This window comes from Caretta caretta, chromosome 14 (assembly GCF_965140235.1).
Source record: "Caretta caretta isolate rCarCar2 chromosome 14, rCarCar1.hap1, whole genome shotgun sequence".
Taxonomy (NCBI): domain Eukaryota; kingdom Metazoa; phylum Chordata; order Testudines; family Cheloniidae; genus Caretta; species Caretta caretta.
The window spans coordinates 43,798,466-43,825,397 of NC_134219.1; the positions used below are offsets into that span (position 1 = coordinate 43,798,466).

The 26,932-nt window shown below is 50.3% G+C and overlaps 2 protein-coding genes across 2 annotated transcripts in view; both read right to left on the reverse strand.

Annotated features, from left to right (window-relative positions):
• Positions 1-26,932, reverse strand: part of LOC142069127 (zinc finger protein RFP-like) — a 331,206-nt gene that overhangs the window by 224,199 nt on the left and 80,075 nt on the right. The window lies entirely within an intron of this gene.
• LOC125629779 (uncharacterized) lies at positions 19,453-26,048 on the reverse strand. The gene is given in 6 exon segments (XM_075119505.1): positions 19,453-19,912; positions 19,915-21,978; positions 22,314-22,427; positions 22,934-23,060; positions 23,602-23,689; positions 25,807-26,048. Coding segments are annotated over 5 exon segments (2,535 nt in total). The 5' UTR covers positions 23,626-23,689; positions 25,807-26,048; the 3' UTR covers positions 19,453-19,706.

The following is a 26,932-nucleotide window of genomic DNA, read 5'->3' on the forward strand; positions in this document are numbered from 1 at the left end:
ACATGGTCCCACACACATGCGGGGGTGGTGGAGGGGATGGGTAGGGGGTGCAGATTGATGGAAAAACCATTGTATAACCTTTAAAAATCATCGTTCGGTCAGTCTCACGATTTTTTTAAACTCCTGAGGTTGGCAGCTGTGTGGGGGGGGGGGGCAGGGACAGGGCAGGTTTAACCAGCGGGAATTAGAAGAAGCAAGAAGGAAAATGTGAATGAAAATAAAACAAGAATAAAGGGAGAGTCCAGGAGAAATGGTGGAAAATACAAATGAGAAGAGTGACAGGAAACTATCCCTGACAGGGGACCCAGCCTGGGGGCGGCAAGAGGGGAAGGGATAAAATTGGGGGTGGAGGGGGGTGGAATGGAGTGCCATGGGGGCTGATCTGTAACAGGGAGGGGAGGAGAGTGGGAGAAACACAGGAAAATAAACAGGGATCAGAAGTGAGGGAAAGAAAAAGGAATAGAAAAGGAGAGTATGGAAGGAAAGGGAACAGAGAGATTTATGACATGTTACTGAAAGTGAGTGTAACTCATTAATTCCCTATATTAATTCCTGGCCATTGGTGCTATTTTAGTGCCATTAAGAAAACTATTCTCGTAGCTGGGGATCTCCTTTCCATGCTGTGGTTATTAAGGCTCCTTCTCAGCTCCCTTTACTTACCACCTTTACTAATTACTGTAAATAAACCATTATAAACAATTCTTCTTTTGTTTGTTCCACTTTACTGTCCCAGCTGCAGTTGTCGGGGGCAGAGCCATGGGATTTGCTGCCTGAGTTGGTTGTGTCCTCCCAGCCCCCACAGGGAATATCGCACCTTTAGGAGGAGAGTTTGGGTTTTACTGGGATGTGTCACTCTCCAGCCTGTGCTCTGTCTCTGTCCTGTGCACACCGTTGTCAATCAGGAATTGCTCAGCTGTGCTCTGCAGAGAGGAGACTGGTTGCACAGGGGACAATCCATGAAGGGACTTGGTGTTGCAATGCTGAGCGTCACACGGCCTAGTTTGTTGGCAACCAGAAAATCACATTCTGCAAAGCTGAGTCAGGGGCCTGAACCCCCTAGACAATGCGTGGGCATCAGAGGCACCTTTCAATGTGATTCACAAAAGCCAGCTCACTAGGCCGGGAGCCATCTAAGCGAGACAAGGGGACATGCTGACAAGGGGGGAGGGGTGTCCTAAGCCCCGCCCCCTCTCACCGACAGATGCCTAAATCGGGGCTGCAGGGGGGCATCGGTCTCTGCTCAGCCGCCCACAGACGGGAACTCAGCACCTGACGTCCGGTGGCTCAGGCACCTGAGGCGTTTCTTGCTGGAATGAGTCAGGCACCTGCCTCGCTCCACACACAATGTGAGTGTGGGGGTGGGGAGAAGGTGGAGGTGGGTTTTGTGACGTCACCTGCCTGATAACTTTTACCTCCGTGGTGAGAGCCCTCAGGTGGCATGTGGGAGACCCAGGTTTGACTCCACTGTCTAGCGTAGCTCACAAATGTGAGTACCAACCTCAGGGCAAACAGTTACAAACCAGGGTACAAACCCCACGCTAGGTATCAAATGTGAAACTCTCAAGCACCATAACAGCCTGAACATGGAGTCACAGACAGTCCCCTTGGGTTCTCCGGTCCATCTTGCTGCTTTTCTGCCTCCTCCCCTGCTCCATCTCCCTGCTCCCCCTGCCGGGGCTGCCACATTCCCAGCAGCAGAGTCGGGGCAGCTCCTGGCCACAGATGTCTCTGGTTAAAGTCACCAGCTGCTCTATCCTGGCCACAGAGAACGGTGGAAGATGTGGAACAGGAGACAGCCTCTCCCCAGCCCAGGAAGAACCATTAATAGAAACCTTCCCACCCCAGGGCAAAGGGAGCAGGAGGTGGCAGCCGTGGAGGGAGAGATTCTTATCCAGGAACAGGGAGAAGCATCCAGAAAAGAGCCCCCCCCAGCCCAAGGCAAAGGGATGTGGCAGCCCTGAGGGGGAGACCTCTCTATTCATGTCTCCAGAACCCCCCTGGACAGAGTTAAGGGGGTTTGGATGCTGGGCAGTGAGAGGGTTTCTGTTTACTGGTGTGTGAGTCTGTATCCCAGACCTGGTGAGGTGCGATCGGACTGCAGTGAGGGGAACCCAAGCATCTGAGCCCCAGGATCCCCAGATAATTCAAGCCTCTGGGGCCGGAACAGAGCCTATCCACTGCTCCAGTCTTGGGGTCCCTAGGCACATTCTTTGGGGACTCTCCCCCTATCTGAGGTGTGAAACCCGCTGCCTAACCCCCTGCCTAACCCCCTGGTGTAGAGCTGAGCTGAGCCTCAGTAATATGTCAGCAGCCCCCCATCAGCTCCCTCCCTCCAGCCCCCAGTGCCTCCCACCTGCCACGGGCCCCACCAATCAGTGCCTTCCCCTCCTCCCCATGCCTCCTCCCTGCCACAATCAGCTGTTTCACATGCATTGGAGGCTTGACAGGGGGGGAAGGGGCAGTGGCCTTGGGGAAAGGGGTGGAGTGGGAGCAGGGCCTGGGTCAGAGCATGGGCTTGAGCAGTGAGCCCCCCCCCCCCCCCCCCCCCGGCACATTGGAAAGTTGGCGTCTGTAGCTCCAGCCCTGGAGTCAGGGCCTATGCGCCACCCCTGGTATAGGGAGTCTAGGCCCCTCACTCAGCTTTGTGCATTGCAGGGCTGTTCCTGTGACCCTCTAGTGCCCAGTGTCTCTTGATAAATGTTGTCTCTGATGTCAGGGCCAGCCTTAGGGGTGGGTGGATGGGCGACCAGCCAGGGGTGCCGTTCTATGGGGGGAAACCTCTGGTGCAGGGTGCCCCTCCTCTCCCTGCTGCTCTGCTCCCGTCTGCAGCCACCACTGCTCCTGCACCCCCCCCCCCCCCCCGCCTTGGAGCCGCCCCTGGTCACCCTGTTCCTGGGAACCTCCTGTCTGCTGTGCAGAGTGGTGGTGCTGGGGGGTGGACTGATGTTGGGGTGTCCCCCTCCCCCGCCCATGTACCCTGTCTCTGCTGAGCTGGGGTGTGGGGACAGAAGTCTCTGCTGCTGCTTCTGGGTGAGGAGTGGGAGCTGCTGCTGTCTGAACAAGCCTTCACACTAGTGAGTGCTGAGCTTAAAGTGACAGTGCGCTGTCTCTCTCACACACCCACACACTGTCTCTCACTCCCCAGATACACACACTCTCCCCCAACACACACTTGTATTACTGTTGTTGTTACTTCCTGTTGAAATGAGCAAGGCACCTATGTTCTCTGTAATTTTATTCTTTCAAAGTTGGTCAAGGATTGCAGGGCTGTTATTTTAGGGTTTTTTTTGACTGGTCTGCACATTTCATAGTTTTATTTCTCTCTTATGCTTCAATTTAATTCTTTGAGGAGTGAGTTCTAAAATGCCTAACCTGTCCTGGCTGGAGTAATTCTCATGATTACTTTTATTAGCATTTTGTGCTTTGTCATTCATTACTTAGCCCTGGTCTACACTAGGACTTTAGGTCGAATTTAGCAGCGTTAAATCGATGTAAACCTGCACCCGTCCACACGATGAAGCCCTTTATTTCGACTTAAAGGGCTCTTAAAATCGATTTCCGTACTACACCCCTGACAAGTGGATTAGCGCTTAAATCGGCCTTGCCAGGTCGAATTTGGGGTACTGTGGACACAATTCGACTGTATTGGCCTCCAGGAGCTATCCCAGAGTGCTCCATTGTGACCGCTCTGGACAGCACTCTCAACTCAGATGCACTGGCCAGGTAGACAGGAAAAGAACTGCAAACTTTTGAATCTCATTTCCTGTTTGGCCAGCGTGGCAAGCTGCAGGTGACCATGCAGAGCTCATCAGCAGAGGTGACCATGATGGAGTCCCAGAATCGCAAAAGAGCTCCAGCATGGACCGAAGGGGAGGTACGGGATCTGATCACTGTATGGGGAGAGGAATCCGTGCTATCAGAACTCCGTTCCAGTTTTCGAAATGCCAAAACCTTTGTCAAAATCTCAGAGGGCATGAAGGACAGAGGCCATAACAAGGACCCGAAACAGTGCCGCGTGAAACTTAAGGAGCTGAGGCAAGCCTACCAGAAAACCAGAGAGGCAAATGGCTGCTCTGGGTCAGAGCCCCAAACATGCCGCTTCTATGATGAGCTGCATGCCATTTTAGGGGATTCAGCCACCACTACCCCAGCCGTGTTGTTTGACTCCTTCAATGGAGATGGAGGCAACATGGAAGCAGGTTTTGGGGACGAAGAAGATGATGATGAGGAGGAGGTTGTAGATAGCTCACAGCAAGCAAGCGGAGAAACCAGTTTTCCCGACAGTCAGGAACTGTTTCTCACCCTAGACCTGGAGCCAGTACCCCCCGAACCCACCCAAGGCTGCCTCCTGGACGCGGCAGGTGGAGAAGGTACCTCCGGTGAGTGTACCTTTTAAAATACTATACATGGTTTAAAAGCAATCATGTGAAAGGATTACTTTGCCCTGGCATTCGCGGTTCTCCTGGATGTACTCCCAAAGCCTTTGCAGAAGGTTTCTGGGGAGGGCAGCCTTATCGCGTCCTCCATGGTAGGACACTTTACCACTCCAGGCCAGTAGCACGTACTCCAGAATCATTGTACAACAAAGCATTGCAGTGTATGTTTGCTGGCATTCTTTATCTCTCTGTGTTATCCTCAGGAGAGTGAGATATCATTCATGGTCACCTGGTTGAAATAGGGTGCTTTTCTTAAGGGGACACTCAGAGGTGCCCGTTCCTGCTGGGCTGTTTGCCTGTGGCTGAACAGAAATGTTCCCCGCTGTTAGCCACGGGGAGGGGGAGGGTTGAGGGGGTAGCCACGCGGTGGGGGGAGGCAAAATGCTACCTTGTAATGAAATCACATGTGCTATGTATGTAATGTTAACAGCAAGGTTTACCCTGAAAGAGTGTAGCCACTGTTTTATAAAATGTGTCTTTTTAAATACCGCTGTCCCTTTTTTTTTCTCCACCAGCTGCATGTGTTTCAATGATCACAGGATCTTCTCCTTCCCAGAGGCTAGTGAAGATTAGAAAGAAAAAAAAATGCACTCGTGATGAAATGTTCTCTGAGCTCATGCTGTCCTCCCACAGTGACAGAGCATAGATGAATGCATGGAGGCAAATAATGTCAGAGTGCAGGAAAGCACGAAATGACCGGGAGGAGAGGTGGCAGGCTGAAGAGAGTAAGTGGCGGGCTGAAGAGAGTAAGTGGCGGGCTGAAGACAGGGCTGAAGCTCAAATGTGGTGGCAGCGTGATGAGAGGAGGCAGGATTCAATGCTGAGGCTGCTGGAGGATCAAACCAGTATGCTCCAGTGTATGGTTGAGCTGCAGCAAAGGCAGCTGGAGCACAGACTTCCAATACAGCCCCTGTGTAACTAGCCGCCCTCCTCCCCAAGTTCCATAGCCTCCACACCCAGATGCCCAAGAACGCGGTGGGGGGGCCTCCGGCCAACCAGCCACTCCACCACAGAGGATTGCCCAAAAAACAGAAGGCTGGCATTCAATAAATTTTAAAGTTGTAAACTTTTAAAGTGCTGTGTGGCATTTTCCTTCCCTCCTCCACCACCCCTCCTGGGCTACTTTGGTAGTCATCCCCCTATTTGTGTGATGAATGAATAAAGAATGTATGAATGTGAAGCAACAATGACTTTATTGCCTCTGCAAGCGGGGATCGAAGGGAGGAGGGGAGGGTGGTTAGCTTACAGGGGAGTAGAGTGAACCAAGGGGCGGGGGGTTTCATCAAGGAGAAACAAACAGAACTTTCACACGTAGCCTGTCCAGTCATGAAACTGGTTTTCAAAGCTTCTCTGATGCGTACCGCACCCCCTGAGCTCTTCTAACCGCCCTGGTGTCTGGCTGCACGTAACCAGAAGCCAGGCGATTTGCCTCAACCTCCCACCCCACCATAAACGTCTCCCCCTTACTCTCACAGATATTGTGGAGCGCACAGCAAGCAGTAATGACAATGGGAATATTGGTTTCGCTGATGTCTAAGCGAGTCAGTAAACTGCGCCAACGCGCCTTTAAACGTCCAAATGCACATTCTACCACCATTCTGCACTTGCTCAGCCTGTAGTTGAACAGCTCCTGACTACTGTCCAGGCTGCCTGTGTACGGCTTCATGAGCCATGGCATTAAGGGGTAGGATGGGTCCCCAAGGATACATATAGGCATTTCAACATCCCCAACAGTTATTTTCTGGTCTGGGAATAAAGTCCCTTCCTGCAGCTTTGGAAACAGACCAGAGTTCCTGAAGATGCGAGCGTCATGTACCTTTCCCGGCCATCCCACGTTGATGTTGGTGAAATGTCCCTTGTGATCCACCAGAGCTTGCAGCACTATTGAAAAGTACCCCTTGTGGTTTATGTACTCACCGGTTTGGTGCTCCGGTGCCAAGATGGGGATATGGGTTCCGTCTATGGCCCCACCACAGTTAGGGAATCCCATTGCAGCAAAGCCATCCACTATGACCTGCACATTTCCCAGGGTCACTACCCTTGATATCAGCAGATCTTTGATTGCGTTGGCTACTTGCATCACAGCAGCCCCCACAGTAGATTTGCCCACTCCAAATTGATTCCCAACTGACCGGTAGCTGTCTGGCGTTGCAAGCTTCCACAGGGCTATCGCCACTCGCTTCTCAACTGTGAGGGCTGCTCTCATCTTGGTATTCATGCGCTTCAGGGCAGGGGAAAGCAAGTCACAAAGTTCCATGAAAGTGCCATTACGCATGCGAAAGTTTCGCAGCCACTGGGAATCGTCCCAGACCTGCAGCACTATGCGGTCCCACCAGCCTGTGCTTATTTCCCGAGCCCAGAATCGGCGTTGCACAGCATGAACCTGCCCCATTAGCACCATGATGCATGCATTGGCAGGGCCCATGCTTTCAGAGAAATCTGTGTCCATGTCCTGATCACTCACGTGACCGCGCTGACGTCGCCTCCTCACCCGGTATCGCTTTGCCAGGTTCTGGTGCTGCATATACTGCTGGATAATGCGTGTGGTGTTTAATGTGCTCCTAATTGCCAAAGTGAGCTGAGCGGCCTCCATGCGTGCCTTGGTATTGCGTCCGCACAGAAAAAAGGCGTGGAACGATTGTCTGCCGTTGCTCTGACGGAGGGAGGGGCAACTGATGACATGGCTTACAAGGTTGACTTACAGGGAATTAAAATCAGCAGAGGGGGTGGCTTTACTTCAATGAGCATTTCAGGCAGGACTTCACGGAGGGTTCCAATAAGAAATGGTGCACCTAAGTAATTGTTCTTATTGGAACAAACAGGTTGGTCTGGCCTCTGATTGATACATGGCTAGATTTACCTTGCTGCACCTTCTCTGTGAGTGACTGCAGTGTGACCTAGAGGAATGAATCCCCTAGATGGGGGAGTGGGGGAAGCAAATGAGTACAAAACAAATCTGGTCTATTTCTTGTTTTGATCCACTCCATCTATCTTTTACATCTTTGGATGGCAGCAGACGGTGCAGAAGGACTGCAAGCCATCCACATCTCATGGCTGCTCGGCAGAAGATGGCGCAATAGGACTGCTAGCCATCCTCATCTCTTGCCTGCCTGGCAGAAGATGGTACAGTAGGACTGCTAGCAATCCATATTGCCTGCCTGCTCACCATAAGATGGTTCAATAGGACTGACTGCAGGACTAAAGAGAATGACCTGGTCAAGGCACTCCAAATTTAGTCCCTGCGCCCATGTGTGCCCAGGCGCTCCTGGCCGACGTGGCCAGGAGCACCTTGAACATGACGATGACGGCTACCAGTCGTACTGTACCATCTGTTGCCACAAGGCAATGGGTTGATGCTGCTGTGTAGCAATGCAGTACCACGTCTGCGAGCACCCAGGAGACATATGGTGACAGTTACCTGAGTGGGCTCCATGCTTGCCGTGGTATGGCGTCTGCACAGGTAACTCAAGAAAAAAGGCGTGAAACGATTGTCTGCTGTTGCTTTCACGGAGGGAGGGAGGGAACAGGGGCCTGACGATACGTACCCAGAACCACCCGCGACAATGTTTTAGCCCCATCAGGCATTGGGATCTCAACCCAGAATTCCAATGGGCAGCAGAGACTGCGGGAACTGTGGGATAGCTACCCACAGTGCAACACTCCGGAAGTCAACGCTAGCCTCGGTACTGTGGAAGCACTCCGCCGAGTTAATGCACTTAATGCACTTAGAGCATTTTCTGTGGGGACACACACACTCGAATATATAAAACCGATTTCTAAAAAACCGACTTCTATAAATTCGACCTAATTTCGTAGTGTAGACATACCCTTAGTCTCTAAGGTGACACAAGTCCTCCTTTTCTTTTTGCAGATACAGACTAACACGGCTGCTACTCTGAAACCAGTTTCTTAGTGTAATCCTCAGTGGGATCTGAGGAAAGTGGCCTGTAGAATTTGGTATTGGAGAGTTCTCTGGCAGTCTCCTTTTGGTTGTCAGACCTGTTCATGATGACAACAGCACCTCCTTTATCAGCCTCTTTGATTATAATGTTAGGGATGTTTCCGAGGCTGCAGATGGCATTGCGTTCTGCACGACTTAGGTTATGAGGCAAGCGATGTTGTTTTTTCATAATTTCTGCCTGTGCACGTCGATGGAAGCATTCTATGTATAGCTCCAGACTGTCATTTCGACCCTCAGGAGGAGTCCATGTAGAGTTCTTCTTCTTGTGCTGTTGGTGGGAGGGTATCGGTGTATCAATGCGCTGTTCAGTGTTATCTTGATCGTATTCTTTGAGTCGGAGACAGCGAAAGTAGGCTTCCAGATCACCGCAGAATTGTATCATGTTCTTGGGAGTGTTGGGGCAAAAAGAGAGTCCCCGAGATAGGACAGACTCTTCTGCCGGGCTGAGTGTGTAGCTGGATATATTGACGATACTGCTGGGTGAGTTAGGGGTACCACTGTTGTGGCCCCATGTGGCAGGTAGGAGTTTAGATAGCTTACAGTCCTTTTTCCTTGGTTGAGAGGTGAAGTGTGTAGTGTAGATCTCCTGTCCTACTTTAGTAAAGTCCATTTGTGTGGAAGGTTGGTTATTTATGAAAGTCTCCAGGTTGGAGAGCTCTTTTTTGATGTTTTCCTGATGCTGATCAGGTGGTTCCTCAGTTTCTTTGATAGTGTGTGGCATAATCTCTCACTGTGGTCTGTGCAGTATGTAGATAGCAATGGATTTTTCACCTTCAGTTCATTTGGTATGATGTCCATCCATTTGCATTTGGAAAGGAAGATGATATCTGTCTGTACTTGTGCAAGTTTCTTCATGAGGTTGATGGATTTCCACTCCGTACGGCTAAATGCAGTGCCTTTCATGGTGTCAAGTATCAGAGGGGTAGCTATGTTAATCTGGATCTGTAAAAAGCAACAAAGAGTCCTTTGGCACCTTATAGACTAAGAGACGTATTGGAGCATAAGCTTTCATGGGTGAATCCCCACTTCGTCAGATGCCTGGAGTGGAAATTTCCAGAGGCAGGTATAAATATGCAGGCAAGAATCAGGCTAGAGATAACGACGTTAGTTCAATCAGGGAAGATGAGGCCCTCTTCTAGCAGTTGAGGTGTGAACACCACGGGAGGAGAAACTGCTTTTGTCGTTGGCGAGCCAGTCACAGTCTTTGTTTAATCCTGAGCTGATGGTGTCAAATTGGCAAATGAACTGAAGCTCAGCAGTTTCTCTTCGAAGTCTGTGTGTGTGGGCGTGTGTCCCTCTGTCCTCTTCTCCCAGGGTCTGTCGGCAGAGGCAAAGGTTTGCCCAGTAGCTAAGGCTACGTCTACACTTGCAGCTGTAGGGCACCTGGAGTTAAACCTGCCCTCAGAGACAGCAGCAGGGAAAGCGCTGCCGTGTGTTCACACTCTCAGCTCCAACCGCAGTGGCATGGCCGCATTTGCAGCGGCTTTTGGAGCGGTGCATTATGGGCAGCTATCCCACAGAGCACCTCTTCCCATTTTGATGCTGAGACTTGTGGGAAGGGGGAGGGAGGTCACGGGGCATCCTGGGTCCTATCCCAATGCCCCATAGTGCATCACTTCGCATCCCAGAAGTCCGTTCACTTCCTTCCGCATTTGGCGCCATCTTTCAACTTTTTTGGTACAGCGCGCTCCGTCTTGGAATGGATCCCGAACTGTTCAGGACTATGCTGATGGGTCTCGCCAGCACATCACGAATGGCAGTCGAGTTACTCCTTAAGCTACAAAGTGACAGTCAGGAGTCTGACGATGATGTCGACTCGCATAACGCATACGACACGAGATTGCTTGTGGCATTCACGGACATGCTGATCACCAGAGAATGCAGCTTTGGGGCTGGGGAAAGAAGCACCAAGTGGTGGGAATCACATCGTCATGCAAGTCTGGGATGACGAGCAGTGGCTGCAGAACTTTCGGATGAGGAAAGCCACTTTCATGGGACTGTGTGCTCAGCTCGCCCCCACCCTGCAGTGCAAAGACACAATTGAGAGCTGCCCTGCCGGTGGAGAAGCGGGTGGCTATTGCAGTCTAGAAGCTGGCTACTCCAGACAGCTACTGATCGGTCGCTAACCAGTTCAGAGTGGGCAAGTCTACTGTTGGAGTCATGTTGATGCAAGTGTGCAGGGCCATTAATTGCATCCTGCTCAGAAGAAGCGTGACTCTGAGCAATGTGCATGACATTGTGGATGGCTTTGCACAGATGGGTTTCCCTAACTGCGGAAGGGCGATAGATGGGACGCATATTCCAATTCTGGCATCAGACCACCTAGCCTCCGAGTACCTTAATCAGAAGGGGTATTTCTCGATGGTTCTCCAGGCGCCTGTGGATCTCCGTGGGCATTTCACGGAGATTAATGCAGGCTGGTCCAGAAAGGTGCATGATGCACCCATCTTTCGGAACATGGGCCTGTTCAGGAAGCTGCAAGTCATGGGGCAGCACCAGAGCGGCCATTTGCCACCTACACCTTGTGGTAGGCATTCCGCAGCTCCTTCACGTCAACCCTGCACTGGGTCCCGGTCATGGCGCTTGATATCTGTGCTCTAACTTGCAAGTGTAGACAAGTCCTAAGTTACCCTGAGTAGACCCAGGTTCAGTTCCCTGCTCTGTGTGAACTCAGGCAAGTCCCTTATTCTTCTTCGAGTACTTGCTCGTATCAGTTCCAGTTAGGTGACTCCCAAGCCTGACCTCGGAGGTGGGGTCAGAGTCAAGGTATTGCAGACTGAAGGGTCGCCCTGCCGAAGGCCGCATCCTCACGAGGTTGATGGACAATGGCGTAGCGCGGCGTGAAGGCATGCATCGAGGCCCACGTGGCAGCCCTGCAGATTTCCTGGAGGGGAACGTTTGCTGGAAAGGCTGATGATGCCTGGGTTCTCGTGGAATGAGCCACGGAGGGGGGGGAGACAGCATGGCAGACCGAGACAAACACTCTGTGTGCGTGAGAGAGAGAGATGCGCATTTCCCCTTTAAGTAAGCTGACCCACACTTAAGGACAGTGCCTTGTTAAGTTAATCAGCAAGTTGCTGCCAGGAAGTTCTCTCCGTCCTGAGCCCTGTCATGTGTCCCCCCTGCTCTATGGAAGACAGGGTAAGCAGGGTGCAGGGGGAGGGGGACACCCTGACATTAGCCTCCCTCTTCCTTCCCTCTTAGGGGAGCGGGGAGCTGATAGGGGGGCTGCCAGTCCACCCTGGTTCCAAGCCCACACCAGCTCGCTGCAACAGGCTGTTCTTCCTGCAAGCAGTGGACAAAGCAGGCGGCTGCCAAAGGACGTTGGAAGGTAGCATTATACAACTTTAAATGAGCATGTTCCCTAACTGATCAGCAATGTAACAACGTTAACCGGGACGACTTTAAATGAGGAGTTACTGTATTTGCCTTCTGATTTCTCAGAATTTTAAAATGTGACCTGAGTGCAGGTCAGTTTTTCTAAAGTTTTTCTCTGCAACCAAGAAAGCCAGAAGCCTCCTTTGTTTAGGAAAGGAAAGCCAAGAGTCTCACCTCATCACACGCTTCCAGGAGCTGGGACTTTAACAAACACAACAAATACAATGAGACTCATTATAAAATCATGAGTGTTGGAAACACCGCATCTTCTTTACACTGAGCCAGAGATGCCTCGGTGTACATGAGAATCGGGCCTTTGAAACATTGATCTCAGCTTAACCTAGGTTTTCTCCTGTGAATTTCATATCACTAGACTTGGCAGGATTAGACTTTTATCGGTGGATGTCTGTAAATGTTGATTTCACGGTATACACACAAACCCAGCAAAAAATACTCGCACTACTAATAACTGAAAGTTACCAATAGGCACAGTAAGAACGATGCTGCCTGAGAACTTATTAGACATTGATTTAAGAATATTTACTTTGCATATTTTGACATGTGATCTTGAAAATCTCTATTTTAATGGTTATGAAGCTTTAACTTTTTGAATCTGTCTCTACGGTCATTAAATAGTTATTGTCTCACCCAAATATTGTCTGATCCCGCTCTAAATCTCCCACCACTATGAACATTTAAATTGATAACTGGAATGAAATGCTTAAAACCCAGATTTTTGTGCAACTGTGAACGTTTAAATCAATAAATATAAAATTGCTTAAAAATAAACATCTGTCAAAATTTTTAATATATATATATATATATAAATGAATTCTACCAAGCCTGACTATCCGGCCTTAGACACACAGCTCCTGCTCCTACAGGCTCATCCTTACAGGGCTCATCCTTACAGAGCCCTAGTGGTACATTTTTCATTAAATGGCCCAGAGGGAGCCATGGCCACAGAGAACCTCCTGGAAAGTCTCCAGGAGGAAGCTCCATGTCCCATTTGTCTGCAGTAGTTCACAGAAGCTGTCACTCTGGTGTGTCGGGCACGTCAGCCAGTGCTGGGAGGGATCCAATACAGCTGTCTCCTGCCCTCAGGAACTGAGCAACACAGAAACGTCAGGCTGAACAGGCAGCTGGCAAACATGGTAGAAATCGCCAGTGGGCTGAGTTTCCAGGCAGCAAAAGGAGCAGGAGGGGACGGGGTGTGTGGGGAACACCAGGAGGCTCCAAAAAGTCTGTGAAGAGGATCAAACTTCGATCTGTCTCGTTTGCCATCTGTCCCGGGCTCACAGAGCTCACACAGCGGTTCCCATCGACGAGGCCACCCAGGAGTACAACGTAGGGAATTGCTGTCAAGTTTAATGGGTATTAACTTTGGATTTTAATTACAGGCTAATTTCACAGAAAGTCACCTGGCACAGGCATGAGGCATCATTCAGCTCTGTAAACCCTTCATGGCATGGGAGATGCTGTAACAAAATAACTGATTTGACAGAGTGGCAACAGAGGCAGGTCTTTTACGATACCTGATGTGGGAAAATGTCCTTTGAGATTCTGATGGGGATTCCTGAAAATCTTCACCATATAAAGAATTCTACCAATCTCAATGGATCAGACATGTTACCCACCAAGTTAATGAATACTTCAGTTCTTACCCAAATCCACGCTTACAGCCAATTCTCGTGACCTAAACTACGATTTATTAAAAGAAGAATAGACAGTATTGGCTAAAAGATCATTAGACACAGAGAAGCGAGTAGAGTCCTGAGGTCAGTTTCACCATCGAGATGGCGTGTTAGAATTGGAAAGAGTCCTTTTCAGAATCATTTCTGTTAGGGGGGTCGTTCCTTCACCCTCTCACTTCCCTGGTCCTTCTCGCACGAACGGAGAGCAACAATACCCTCCCCCACAGAAACGATACAATATTTTCCTGTGGGGGAGGGTCCCCTCCCTCCAGCAGTACCTCCATGCTGCCCCTACTGCAACCCAGGTTATCCTTCGCCCACACAGGGATGTGTTCCCACCCAGCCGGGGGTGGTGGGAGGGCATGTGCTGCTTTAATGGTCGTAGTGGCTATGCCCATGGGAATGGTATCGCCCTGACCGTCCTGCGTCTGCCCCAGTAAACACACCCAATTGGCTAAGTCCAGTACAAGCCCCCGTTTGTGTAAATCTCCTGCCCCCAACAGATGAAGCATATTACAACCCCACATAATCTCCTCTTCCCCCCAGATTCCTTTGATCTGTCCCCACCTCAGGGTTAACTGTGTCTCCCCTCCCGTTGCCCCTACAATTGTCACAGTCCCTTCTGAGGGTCTCCCCTGCCCCCCATGTGGTTAAGCTGATGGCTGCTCCAGTGTCTATCAAAAAATCCCTCGTGGGACTCCCTTCGATCGCCCCCTGGAGCGTGGGGTGACCAGATGCGTCCCGTCCTAAACTGAGAACATGGACAGGATGCCTCCCAGGGCACCCCTAAGTCGCAGCACCCACCTCTGTCCCTCCCACAGGGGGACCGGGGGTCCTGGCACCAAACACATTCCTGCTGTTTCCAAGCAAAATTGTGTGTCTGGCATTTCAGGCCGTACCAGTCCCCTGGCCTCTGGGGCCACTTTCCCCCTGATCTGGTAAGATCCTGAGTAGTCAGTTTAGCCTGCAGTCTCTGTTTCTGTTGCTGTTTAGCTGCCCGCTCGTCCCTGACTACCTCCCCTCCCCCCGCAAAGCCACGGCCTCTCCCTCTACCTCCTCCCCTCCGGGCTGACCCACCCCTTTCCACCTTGTACTGATCCCCCGCAGTAATAACATGGACTGGCTCTCCCCCCGGTGCATCTGCCTCCACTCATCTGTCTGTTCCAGAAACTGGGGTAGTTGATTGGGAGCAAGTTCAGGATGCTGCAACCTTAAATGCCCCACGAACTGCGGATCGTTCAGCTCCAACCATTTCTCCAGCAATTCCACACCCCTACCCTGCTCCACAGCCCCACCAGGTCCTGGTGCCCCTGTCTGGGGTATCACCCATGGATCATCCAGGGGATGCACCCAGCACTGTGCTCATGCCTGTATGACATTAAGTGTATCCCACCCTGTTTCCCCAGGGCTTCACTTCATCTTATTCATCCCCGCAGTATGAGAGTACACCCCAAACAACTGTTTTGCCACCTGTCTAGGGATTAGAAATGGATGTGCCACTCCTGCTATATCGATTCCTAAGGTGCCCTGTCCCACAAGACTACGCCATAACATCACCTGGTCCTCACGAGTTAGACCCTCCATCTCCCTGCCCACCTCCACTAGCCACAGCACAAACTGATCCCAATCATTCCGGGGTACCTTTCCCAAACGGCTCAGTACCACCTCCCAGTCCTTCAGGGACAAGGGGCGGATTTCTGCCTGCTCTACTACTTGTGGGGCATGGTTCCCCCCCCCCCACCCCACAACCGGGGCCACTATTCCTGCCTCCTGCAGTTCCTCCCGGGTAGCCTCTCTCGCAGGGGCTGTAACTGTGGATTGCCGGCTTACAACATCCACCGGCAGTGGTGGGTACAGTGATTTTTCAGGGTAGGGTGGTGGACGTGTCTCCTTCAGTTCCATTAGTGGGGAGGATGGTTTGGGGTCCCCAAGTCCATTGCCCCTATGTTTACATTGATACAATTCCTCCTCTAAGCCTCCTACTCTCCCCAGCAGTTCGTCCCTCTCTCTCCGGATTGCCTCACAAAACTCCTCTGTCTGTGCAGCATCCCGTGCCTTCAAATCTTCAAAACCTCTACTGCTAACACAGATTTTTCTGTTAAAATCCGTTGCTGTTCCACAATTCCCTCCACATCCTTAATGTGTGGGAGGAGATCGGCTTCCCTTTTTACCCAGTATGCCATCCCAGCACACAAACCTTGTCATACCATTCCCTTTTTCCTACACTCCTTTCCCTTGGGTCTCCCAGAAACTCTCCCATCTCCTTCTCAATCTTATCCCAGGTGGACCCCTGCACCTGGTATGGGCCCTGATTCTTCCTTATCCATTTGTTCAAAAAATCCGTTATCCCAGTTTGCCAGAACCCGCAACTACCATCAAGCGTTCGCCATACTCGCTCCAAGCAGCTGCACGGACTGTTGGGGAGGGGGACTTACAGGCTGCCACTCACCTATCCAATGTGATGCATCCGAGTCACGGCACCAAGATGTTAGTGGGCTTATTCCTTCACCCTCTCACTTCCCTGGTCCTTCTCACATGAACAGAGAGCAACACTACCCAAAGTCTGAAGGTGCAAACAATTCGATGTTTATTGGGGTGACCTTCCAGCAAGCTTAAATCCAAGTTCCTTTTCCTTATTTTTGAATCCCAACTTACTTCCTGTTTGCCCCTAATTTATATGTAATATTCTTAGCTATACCTTAACCAGTCAGTCTACTGAAATTTTCCTAACCAATCCTAACATATTGTAAGATGATTAGCTAGCCAATTATATCCCACCACCTTAATTAGTTTACACCCAGCAAAATTAATTAAACAGCAGACAGAAACAATCACAGAACCACACAGAGACCATGCAAATAAACAATAGCAAAATGGGAACTATAATGACAAAACAATACAAAAGTGAGGATTTCACAACTACATCTATAAAGACATAAGGGTTTCCCAGCTGTATCTATTGATAAGTGAGTTCTTACCAGACAGAAAACTATCAAACTAAATTTCCTTTTACATCTTCTAGGCTCTTCCCTTCCTCTGGAGGTGATAGATCGGATCACCTTTTTATCCCCAGATTGCTTTATTTCAACTAGTTTGGAATGTGAGGAGGTGACCGTTCGCTTCCCAGCTTATGGCTGCCTCTGCTGCTTGGCCAAAGGCCTTAGCCTAAGAACAGGGCCTCAGACCGTCAAGGTCAGAGAAGGCCCTTACACAGATTCTTTCTTTTATACCTCTATAACTAGCTAAATAATAAACATATCCCTAAATTCTTAAAGTATAGGCCTTTACAGACAGGCTTGAATATCTATAGCCTAACAATTTCATCACGTTCTAGTCCAATGTCCAAATGTTCAATATCAGGGCGGTCCAGAGAGGACTGGAGATCTCAGTCTTATGACTCAAACTTCCCACGAATAAAGCTTAAGAAGATCTGAGAGAAACGGATCAGGTCCCAAGAGTTTATATAGACGTTTTTGCAGCCTCTTGACAGCAGGCAGTCCTTGGGTGAACAATAGGTTTTGGAAGTAACCTCCTATTTCCCAAACATCACAGGTAATAAAACTACATGGATTAATATAAGGTAATTATCCATAAAGCCATTCACAGACAGTTTACCACAAACTTTAAAAAGAGATATATATACAATGACATTATTACACCCAAGTTTCATTTAAATGTTAATATTTCCTTTTGACTTCTGAATTAACAAGATACAGTCCTAGACAGGAACCCCTTGGTTACACTGTTAATCTGTAACAAGATATAGGTAAACAGAGACTTCTACAATTACTGTCTGCTAGGGCAGTCAAGCGATTAAAAAAATTAATTGTGATTAATCATGCTGTTAAACAATAATAGAATACCATTTATTTAAATATTTTGGATGTTTTATACATTTTCAAATATATTGATTTCAATTGTGACACAGAATACACTCCACGCATCTGATGAAGTGGGTTATAGCCCACAAAAGTTTACGCCCAAAGAAATGTGTTAGTCTCTAAGGTTCCACACGGACTCCTCGTTGTTTTCACAGAATACAAAGTGTACAGTGAGCACTTTATATTTTTATTACAAATACTTGCACTGTAAAAAACAAAATAAACAATTTTTAATTCACCTATTGCAATTACTTTAGTGCAATCTCTTTATCATGAAAGGTGAACTTACAAATGTAGAATTATGTACAAAAAAATAACTGCATTCAAAAATTAAACAATGTAAAATTTTAGAGCCTACAATTTTAGAGCCTACAACTTCACTCAGTCCTGCTGAGTCAGTCCCTCAGAAAAACAAGTTTGGTTACAATTTGCAGGAGATCATGCTGCCCACTTCTTGTTTACCAGGTCACCTGAAAGTGAAAACAGGCATTCTCATGGCACTGTTGCAGCCGGCCTCACAAGATATTTATGTGCCAGATGCACTAAAGAGTCATGTGTCCCTTCCCGCTGGAACCACCATTACAGAGGACATGAATTCATGCTAATGATGGGTTCTAATTGATAATGATCCAAAGCAGACCGGACCGACACGTGCTCATTTTCATCAACTGAGTCAGATGCCACCAGCAGAAGGTTGATTTTCTATTTTGGTGATTCAAGTTCTGTAATTTCCCAATCAGGGTGTTCCTCTTTAAAGACTTCTGACAGCATGCTCCACACCTCGTCCCTCTCAGATTTTGGAAGGCACTTCAGATTCTTAAACCTTGGGCCGAATGCTGTCGCTATCTTTAGAAATCTCAGATTGTTACTTTCTTTGCGTTTTGTGAAATCTGCAGTGAAAGTGTCCCGTCATATGCTAGGTCATTATCTGTGACTTCTATATTACGAAATATTTGGCAGAATGTGTGTAAAACAGAACAGGGGACCTACAAGTCTCCTTCAAGGAGTTCAGTCAAAAATGTAATTAATGCTTTTTTTTTTTTTTAAATGGCCACTGTCAGCATGGAAGCACGTCCACTGGAATGGTGGCCGAAGCATGAACGGACATAGGCATGTTTAGCATATCTTGCACATAAATACCTGCATTGCCAGCTACAAACATGCCATGGGAACGCCTTCTCACACTTTCCGGTGACATCATAAATTAGAAGCAAAGCAGCATTCTCTCTCGAAAATGTAAACAAACTTGTTTGGCATAGCGAGTGGCAGAAAAAGAAGTAGCACTGAGTTTTTATTTGTTTTATTTTGGAGCGCACTTATATAATTAAAATCATCTGTGTTTCTAAGTTACACTTTCCTGATAAAGAGATTGCATGGCAGCACTTGTATGAGGGGAACTGAAAAATACTGTTTTTGTTGTGCATGTTTACAGTACAAATATTTGTAATAAAAATAATATAAAGTGAGCACTGTGCACTTTCTATTCTTTGTTGTGATCGAAATCAATAGATATGAAAACGTAGAAAAACATCCAAAAACATTTAACAAATTCCAATTGGTATTCTATTGTTTACCAATGCGATTCATCGAGATTAATTTTTCTAACTACGATGAATTTTTTGGGGTTAATCACACGAGTTAACTGCAATTAATCAACAGCCCTACTATCTTCTTCCAGTTTTTTAACAACACCAGTTTACATTTCAAAGTGCTTGTCTCTATTACTTTGAATGGCCCCAAATACCATTTACACACTCTTTTAACATGTCTCTAAAGGTTGAATCTGGGTCAATTAGCCTGCAAGGTTCTTAACTCTTTTGGGCCAGGTGTCACAGAAGTTTAGATCATGTGTGAATTCTCCCGTGTTTAATGAGGTGTGATCTCTGTGTACAACTTTTGCCACAGTCCAAGCACTTATGGAGTCTTATGGATTTTCTGATGTAAAACAAGGACTGATCAGTTTCTGCAATGTTTCCCACAGTCTAAGCAGTTATGGGACCTCTCTCCTGTGTGGATTGGCTTATGTTCTGTAGGGCTGAGGTGTTTCTGAAACCTTTCCCATGGTCCAAGCACTTGACCATGATATGAAACATTCTCCATCGTCTAAGCACTTATGGGGTCTCCTGTGCGGATTCTCTGATGTAAAACATGGGCTGCTCCATATAAAACTTTCCTCACAGCCTAAGCACTGATGGGGTCTCTCTCTCCTGTGTGGATTAGCTGATGTTTAACAAGGTCTGACCACTGTAGGAACATTTTTCCAATCTGAGCACTGATGGGGTCTCTCTCCTGGGTGGATCCTCTGAGTGTAATAAGATTGAATCTTTGTGTGAAACTTTTCACATGGTCCAAACACTCAATTGGGTGTGTTTCTTGTGTGGATTGCCTGATGTGAAACAAGTTCTTTCCTCCATTTAAAAGGTCTTTCACAGGCTAAGCACTTGTGGGGTCACTCCTCTGTGTGGATTCTCTGATGTAAAACAAGGGATGACATATATTTGAAACATTTTTCCATAGTCTAAGCACTTATGGGGGTCTCTTGTGTGTGGATTGCCTGATCTTTAGAAGGGCTGATCTGTTTCTGAAACCTTTCCGAGAGTCTTATGGTATCCCTCTTGTATGAATTGCTTGATGTTTAACAAGGTGGGACCTCTGTCTGAAACTTTTCCCACAGTCTAAGCACTTATGGGGTCTCTCTCCAGTGTGGATTGCCTGATGTATAAGAAGGTCTGACCTCCGTATGAAACTCTTCCCACAGTCCAAGCACTTATGGGGTCTCTCTCCTGTGTGGATTGCCTGATGATTAACAAGGTCTGACCTCCGTATGAAACTTTTCCCACAGTCTAAGCACTTATGGGGTCTCTCTCCAGTGTGGATTGCCTGATGTATAAGAAGGTTTGACCTCTGTATGAAACTCTTCCCACAGTCTAAGCACTTATGGGGTCTCTCTCCTGTGTGGACTGCCTGATGATCAACAAGGTTTGACCTCTGTATGAAACTTTTCCCACAGTCTAAGCACTTATGGGGTCTCTCTCCAGTGTGGATTGCCTGATGTATAAGAAGGTTTGACTTCTGTGTGAAACTCTTCCCACAGTCTAAGCACTTATGGGGTCTTTCTCCTGTGTGGATTGCCTGATGTTTAACAAGGTTTGACCTCACTGTGAAACTCTTCCCACAGTCTAAGCACTTATGGGGTCTCTCTCCTGTGTGGATTGCCTGATGATTAACAAGGTCTGACCTCCGTATGAAACTTTTCCCACAGACTAAGCACTTATGGGGTCTCTCTCCTGTGTGGATTGCCTGATGTATAAGAAAGTTTGACCTCTGTATGAAACTCTTCCCACAGTCTAAGCACTTATAGGGTCTCTCTCCTGTGTGGATTGCCTGATGCATAAGAAGGTTTGACCTCTGTGTGAAATTTTTCCCACAGTCTAAGCACTTATGGGGTCTCTCTCCTGTGTGGATTACCTGATGATTAACAAGGTCTGACCTCCGTATGAAACTTTTTCCACACTCCAAGCACTTATGGGGTCTCTCTCCTGTGTGGATTGCCTGATGTTTAACAAGGTCTGACCTCCGTATGTAACTTTTCCCACAGTCTAAGCACTTATGGGGTCTCTCTCCAGTGTGGATTGCCTGATGTATAAGAAGGTTTGACCTCTGTGTGAAACTCTTCCCACAGTCTAAGCACTTATGTCTCTCTCCAGTGTGGATTGCCTGATGTACAACAAGGGTTGACTTCTGTATGAAACTTTTTCCACAGTCTAAGCACTTATGGGGTGTCTCTCCAGTGTGGATTGCCTGATGTATAAGAAGGTGTGATCTCTGTATGAAATTTTTCCCACAGTCTAAGCACTTGTGGGGTCTCTCTCCGGTGTGGATTGCCTGATGTATAAGAAGGTGTGATCTCCGTATGAAACTTTTCCCACAGTCTATGCACTTATGGGGTCTCTCTCCAGTGTGGACTGCCTGATGTCTGACAAGGTCTGACCTCTGTATGAAACTTTTTCCACAGTCTATGCACTTATGGGGTCTCTCTCCAGTGTGGATTGCCTGATGTCTGACAAGGACTGACCTCTGTATGAAACTTTTTCCACAGTCTAAGCACTTATGGGGTCTGTCGTCTGTGCGGATTTTCTGATGTGTAATCAGTGCTGACTTCCAATTCAAACAATTCCTGCCCTCAAGGCACTGAGAGGGTTTCTCTCCCATTTGGCTTCTCCCATGGTTAGTAAGTTGTGAGTGCTTATTATAGTTTTCCCCACAGTCCAAGCATTGAAGTGTTTTCTCTCCAATATTTATTGCCTGAAGTGTAGCAAGCTGTGATCTTAGAACAAATCCTTTCCCATAACCGAGGCATTCATAGTGTTTGTCTTCCTTGGGGGTTGTCTGCCGGGCTGTGGGATTCCTGTGTCCTTCCCCATATATAATAGATTCATCCATTTGCTCCCTTGAGTGGTTTCCCAGCAGCCTCTTTGACCTCTGCCAATTTCCCCAGGCTTCTCCCTGTGCCAAGTACTGGGAAAAAATCCCTTCAGTTCTTCCCACAAAGGTCCCCTGCGGTTCCCCGTCCCATGAAACTTCCTGCTGTTGATTCCCCTCCTTCTTCTCACTCACTCTCTCATCACCTGCTGGGAGAGAGACAATGCAGACAGGAGTCATTGTGCTGAGGAGAAATTAAGAGGAATCACACCGGGGGAAAACCCACCATGCTAAAGCTGCTCAGATGGAGCAATTGGATTCTGCCTCCACTTCCCACCCAAACTTTTACAGAGAAGGAAAGTAGGGAAGGAAACTCCTCCAGGTAACAGGACATGTGGGAAGCGACGTCAGTGACAGATGTTGCCTGCAGCCCTGCTCTGGATGAGATGAGGAAGGAACTGAGGGCACTTACTGATACCTCATTTGGGGGATTCTCAACTTTTTCCTTCATTCACCAGATGGTTTCTGTGTCAGTCCTCACCTGTGTGGGAGCCTCTCGGGATCTCTTTTTTCTCACAGGCCTGAAGATCGGGCACCCATGGCTCTTCCCCTTGTTCCAGCCGCATGATCAGGTCAGGTTTGGGAAGGGGGAATCCTGTGCAGGGGGTGAAATCAGACCAGATCAGGGTTTGTGGAGGATTGAGAGAGCATCTGTCAGAAAGGATATTCCATGGGCAGCACCTGTCCCTTTGCTGTGCTGGGGAAAGTGGAATCTAAGAGGACGGGAACATGGTCACTGAGCCCCCTCGGGGGAGGCAGACGTCTGGGGAAGTGAGGGGAATTGGGACGCACACCCAGCTCCAGTGTTAAACCCCTGCCTATTTCTAAACCTGTGGAGCCCAGAGCCCTCCACATGGCTGGAGCTGTTCCCAAGGAGGAGAGAGAAGAGGGATTCTGTGTGTGACCGAGAAACAACACAGACAGGACAATGCATGGCTTCTCCACCGTGCAAGCTAGGGGGGTTGGGTGGGGATGATTTACTATGTGCCTTAGGTTTTGACACCCTGGTCTCATTGGAGTGTGATGAAGGAAGAACCTGACCGGTGTCAGACACGCAGACCCCCCCAGCTTCCAATAACCAAGGGGCCAGGAATCCCTTACCCAGCGAGGTCACCGTCTCGTAGTTCTCCTGCATGACGTCCCTGTAGAGGGCTCTCTGAGCAGAGTCCAACAGAGCCCCCTGACCCTGGGTGAAATACAGAGCCACCTCCTCGAAGGTCACCGGCATCTGAAACAACAAGAGTCCCCCTCTCAGCACCTGCTGCCCCAGCCACAATCCCACTAATCATGGGGGAGGAGGGAGAGAGAAGCAGAATCCTCCCTACACCCTGCTCAGAGCAGCCAGGAGGCTTCAGGGGCTGGGAGACGGTGAGAGCTCCCTGTCCGCCCCAGCACACGGAGCAGGGCAGGGTCTTCTCATTTCCCACACGCCTGCCAGCCACAGACTGACACGGGAAGCAGAGCTCTGAGCCGGGGACGGGGACAGGAATCCCGACAGCTTCTCTTCGTATTTCACAGCAGCCTCTGGCCAGTGGGTTCAGGCTCCAGCACTGGGAGTCTGGTCAGTTTTCCCAGCCCTGCCTAGGGGGCTGTTCCCTAGTTCAGAAATGGAGTTTTCCCCTCCCCCCACCTGCCAATGGGCCTGTTCAGAAAATCAGGCCCAGGTCGATCATGTTCCAGCAGGTTTATCACACCCCGTCCCACGCCGGGTGATTAACCCCTCTACGATGCCCCTCCCCCACCACCAAAAGCTCCCTAAAATCTCCTACCTGAGCTGGCTCCATCACAGCCATTTCCCTGCCCTGTCCCCTGCAAGACGGGACGATCTGGAGTGAAACGTGGACGCGATTCCTCAGCCTGTCAGAGGAGCAGGGAGATTGATCAGGTTTCATAAGGGGCTGGAGTCCATGTCACTCCCCAAGTCCCCCCAGGCTCTCTCCCTGCAGACAGACGCTCTGATTCTATGACTCTGCCATGCTGGGAACAAACCCAGTTAGTTCATTACCTCCCCGGCCAGCCCCCCCTGCTTAGAACTAACCCACCACGTCCCTTCTAAACCTCCCCAGAGCAGCATCTCTGAGCCAAACGCTGGAAAAAGAGCAGAATCAAAGGAGTCACTTCAGGGTACTGCCCCACAGTGTATTGTGACCCCCTCTAGCTCTCCCCCATCTCCCTAAGTAGCGCGGTGCTCAGCAGAGCGAGCAACTGGCTTTTCCTCTCTCAGCTCCTGCCCTTGTTTCCAGGAGAGCGGACTGCCCCGGGGGTGCAGGGAATGGATCTGGGCAGGGCTGGGAGCTGGGAAGCTCCCTCCCCACTTCTTGTTCCTGCTGCCCTTCAAGTCTCTCCGCTCTCCCTTTTTATCTTCTTCCCTCACCCTGGGAGAACGGGTGACTGTCCCATTGGCGTGAGCCTTTGCTCTCATCAGGCAGCTCAGCCATGGACACTGGTAACAGGGGTTGAACCAGGCTGTGTCACTGAGGGCAGCAGCTCTGGGACTCACAGACACAGGGAGCCCCTCCCCTTGTAGGCCAAACTCACCAGCCGGTCCCTGAAAGGGGCCTTGTGTGCATTTCCCTGCCCAGCTCCAGCCCTTTCCCCAAGTCTCTCCATCACCAGCAGGCTCAGGGGCTGGTATGGTCAGAGCGGTTTCAGCCACTGGAGAAAGTGCCCCTGGGCTGGTCTCAGAGGTGTGTGATGAAGCGGGAATGTTCTTAATGTTTTTTCTGAATACTGTGTGTGTGCCTCAGTTTCCCCATGTGTTACACAAGTATCAAGCTGGAGGGATACAGGGGTGTGATCATTGTGGAGACCTCTAGAGGGCAGGTGTGACAGCAGAGTGGCTGCCTGGGCGTAGAGAATGCCCCAAATTCTGTATCCTGGCAAGTGATGGTCAGAGCCTGTCCCCTGCAGGGAGCCAGCCGAAGGTGTTGGAGAACAAAGAGAGAGGGGAAGGCCAGATGAACTGCTCTCCTGGGAAAGAGAGAAAGCACGGGGGAGGGCCAGCTGGGCATCACTGAGGATGGGGGGCTGGAAGCGGGATCAGTCTCCCATTTTGGGACTCAGCAGGGAGAGTCCAGGGCTCGGGACCTTAGATTCCCCCCCAGATGGACTTTGCTGAATGCTCCTGATTTCTGTGCTAACTAGCTCTGTTCTATGCTGTCTTCTCAGCGACCAATAAACCCTTCTGTTTTCCAAGCTGGCTGAGAGTCAGAGCCGACTGCGGAGGTGGGGTGCACCGCCCCTGCGGGGGAACGTGTCAGGCTTCTCCTTAGGCTGCCCCTGGGGTTCAGGCTGGGTCCGTATGCACTCCCTGGGCCCCAGGACCGGGAAGGCTGGGGCCACACGCTCAGCGGGTGGGGAAGATGTTGGGGGTGTTTAGGGGCTGGGATCCTGCCCCTACCGTGTGTAGGGGGGCTTGCCTCCCACAGCCCTAGGTTCACCCCCCGCCAGATGTACCTCGTTCTTACCCCCGGCTCCTAGTCCCAGGCAAGGGGGCTGAAACAATCTGGGGGGCACTGAGAGCCATTGAACCAAATTGTAAACCCTGGATAGGATGAAAACCTTTCCAAGCCAGGGGGTGCGGCAGGGCCCCGCTAGCCTAGATCCAGCACCTGTGCTGCCCCCTCCCCCCAGCCCAGATTGTGCCCCTGGGCCCCTCTCCTTCCCCGGCCCCCAGCTGGGGCCCCCCACCCTGCATCCAGTTTGGCCCCGGCCCCCCTTCTGCCCCTCCTTATTTGCCCCCTTCAGATCTCCCTGAGCTGCAGCCTCTGTTCGCACCAGCCCAGCCAGGGGCAGGGAAACAAAGCAGCAAGTGGGGGGGGGCGTGATCCTGCCCCCGCCCCGCACACACCGGGAGCTGCGGCAGCTTTCCTGGGCCCGGGGCAGGGAATCGCAGCCGGCTCCGCGGGGAGCAGCCCGGGGCCAAACCCGCCCCCTGCAGCCCGGGGGTGACGGGGGGGGCGGGTCTCTCTTACCTTCCCCCCGAGCGGGGCCCCCAGGGGCAGGGGCCGGGCCGGGAAGGGGCCCTGGCCGGGCTGGGGCTCTGCCCTGGGAGAGGCTCCCGGGGAGCAGCGGGCAGGGCCCGGCTGGAGGTTCCCCTCTCCCGGCTGCAGCCCGGGCTCCGGGCTCCCAGCACCAGCCGCCGGGGCTCGGGGATCTCGCCGGGAGCCAGAGTCCCCGCAGCGGCTGCGAGTCACTTCTTGCGGCTGGGCCTGAGCCCCGCGATCGCTCCCCCCAGAGCCGCCCCCCAGCCGCTCCCGGGTCCTAGCGATCAACCCACCGCGCTGCAGCATCCCTGTGCCCGGCTCCTGTTACACTCACAGGCTCTAAGGTCAGAAGGGTGGGACCGTTTTTCATCTAGCCTGGGGAAATAGGTGTCACATTTTCCTAAAATACTTAATTAACTTTAGGAGAAACCAGTAAATATGCAGAGAGGTAAGCAGGGAAATGATCCCGCTATTGTGGGGAACTTTCCTGACAAAAAGAAAAGGAGTACTTGTGGCACTTTAGAGACTAACAAATTTAAACAGCCTCCCTGCCTCCCCGTGGAATCGAATAGCAGAAGGATCTGAGGCCTCGTTTCCTCTTCCCTCACCCAGAGCCTGCCTCACCTTCGGGGCTCCCTTTCCACTCTCCTGTGTGGCAAAGTCCTTATAACCCCGACAAGGCTGGGCCCAGGCTTCCTGAGGGCCTTGCCCCCCAACCTGGTTGTGACCACTCAGGACACGGGCTAGAGCGTCCCCACTCCGGGTCTTCCTCCGCTCTGGATACTTCCCTGACCTATTCCCTGACCATTATCTATACCCCAGAACAAATGCAATTTATTAAACAGCAGCTAATAAAAGAAATCAGGAAGCAATGGGAAAGGTGAAAGGAAAACACTTAGCCCCACTCTGTGGGCCCTGGGGAAGCACAAACAGTGTCTCTGGAATGCCAGGGCAGTTCACAGTCGTCCCTCCCATGTCCCAGGCTTCCTGCCCAGGCCCTGGCTATGCTGCGGGTCAGACACCTGCTTTGGTGGTGAACACACGCCTTCAGGCTGTAGGTGACAGGACCTTTCTTCCCAGTGTCCCCAGAAAGGAGCAAATCCAGAGGACAAAT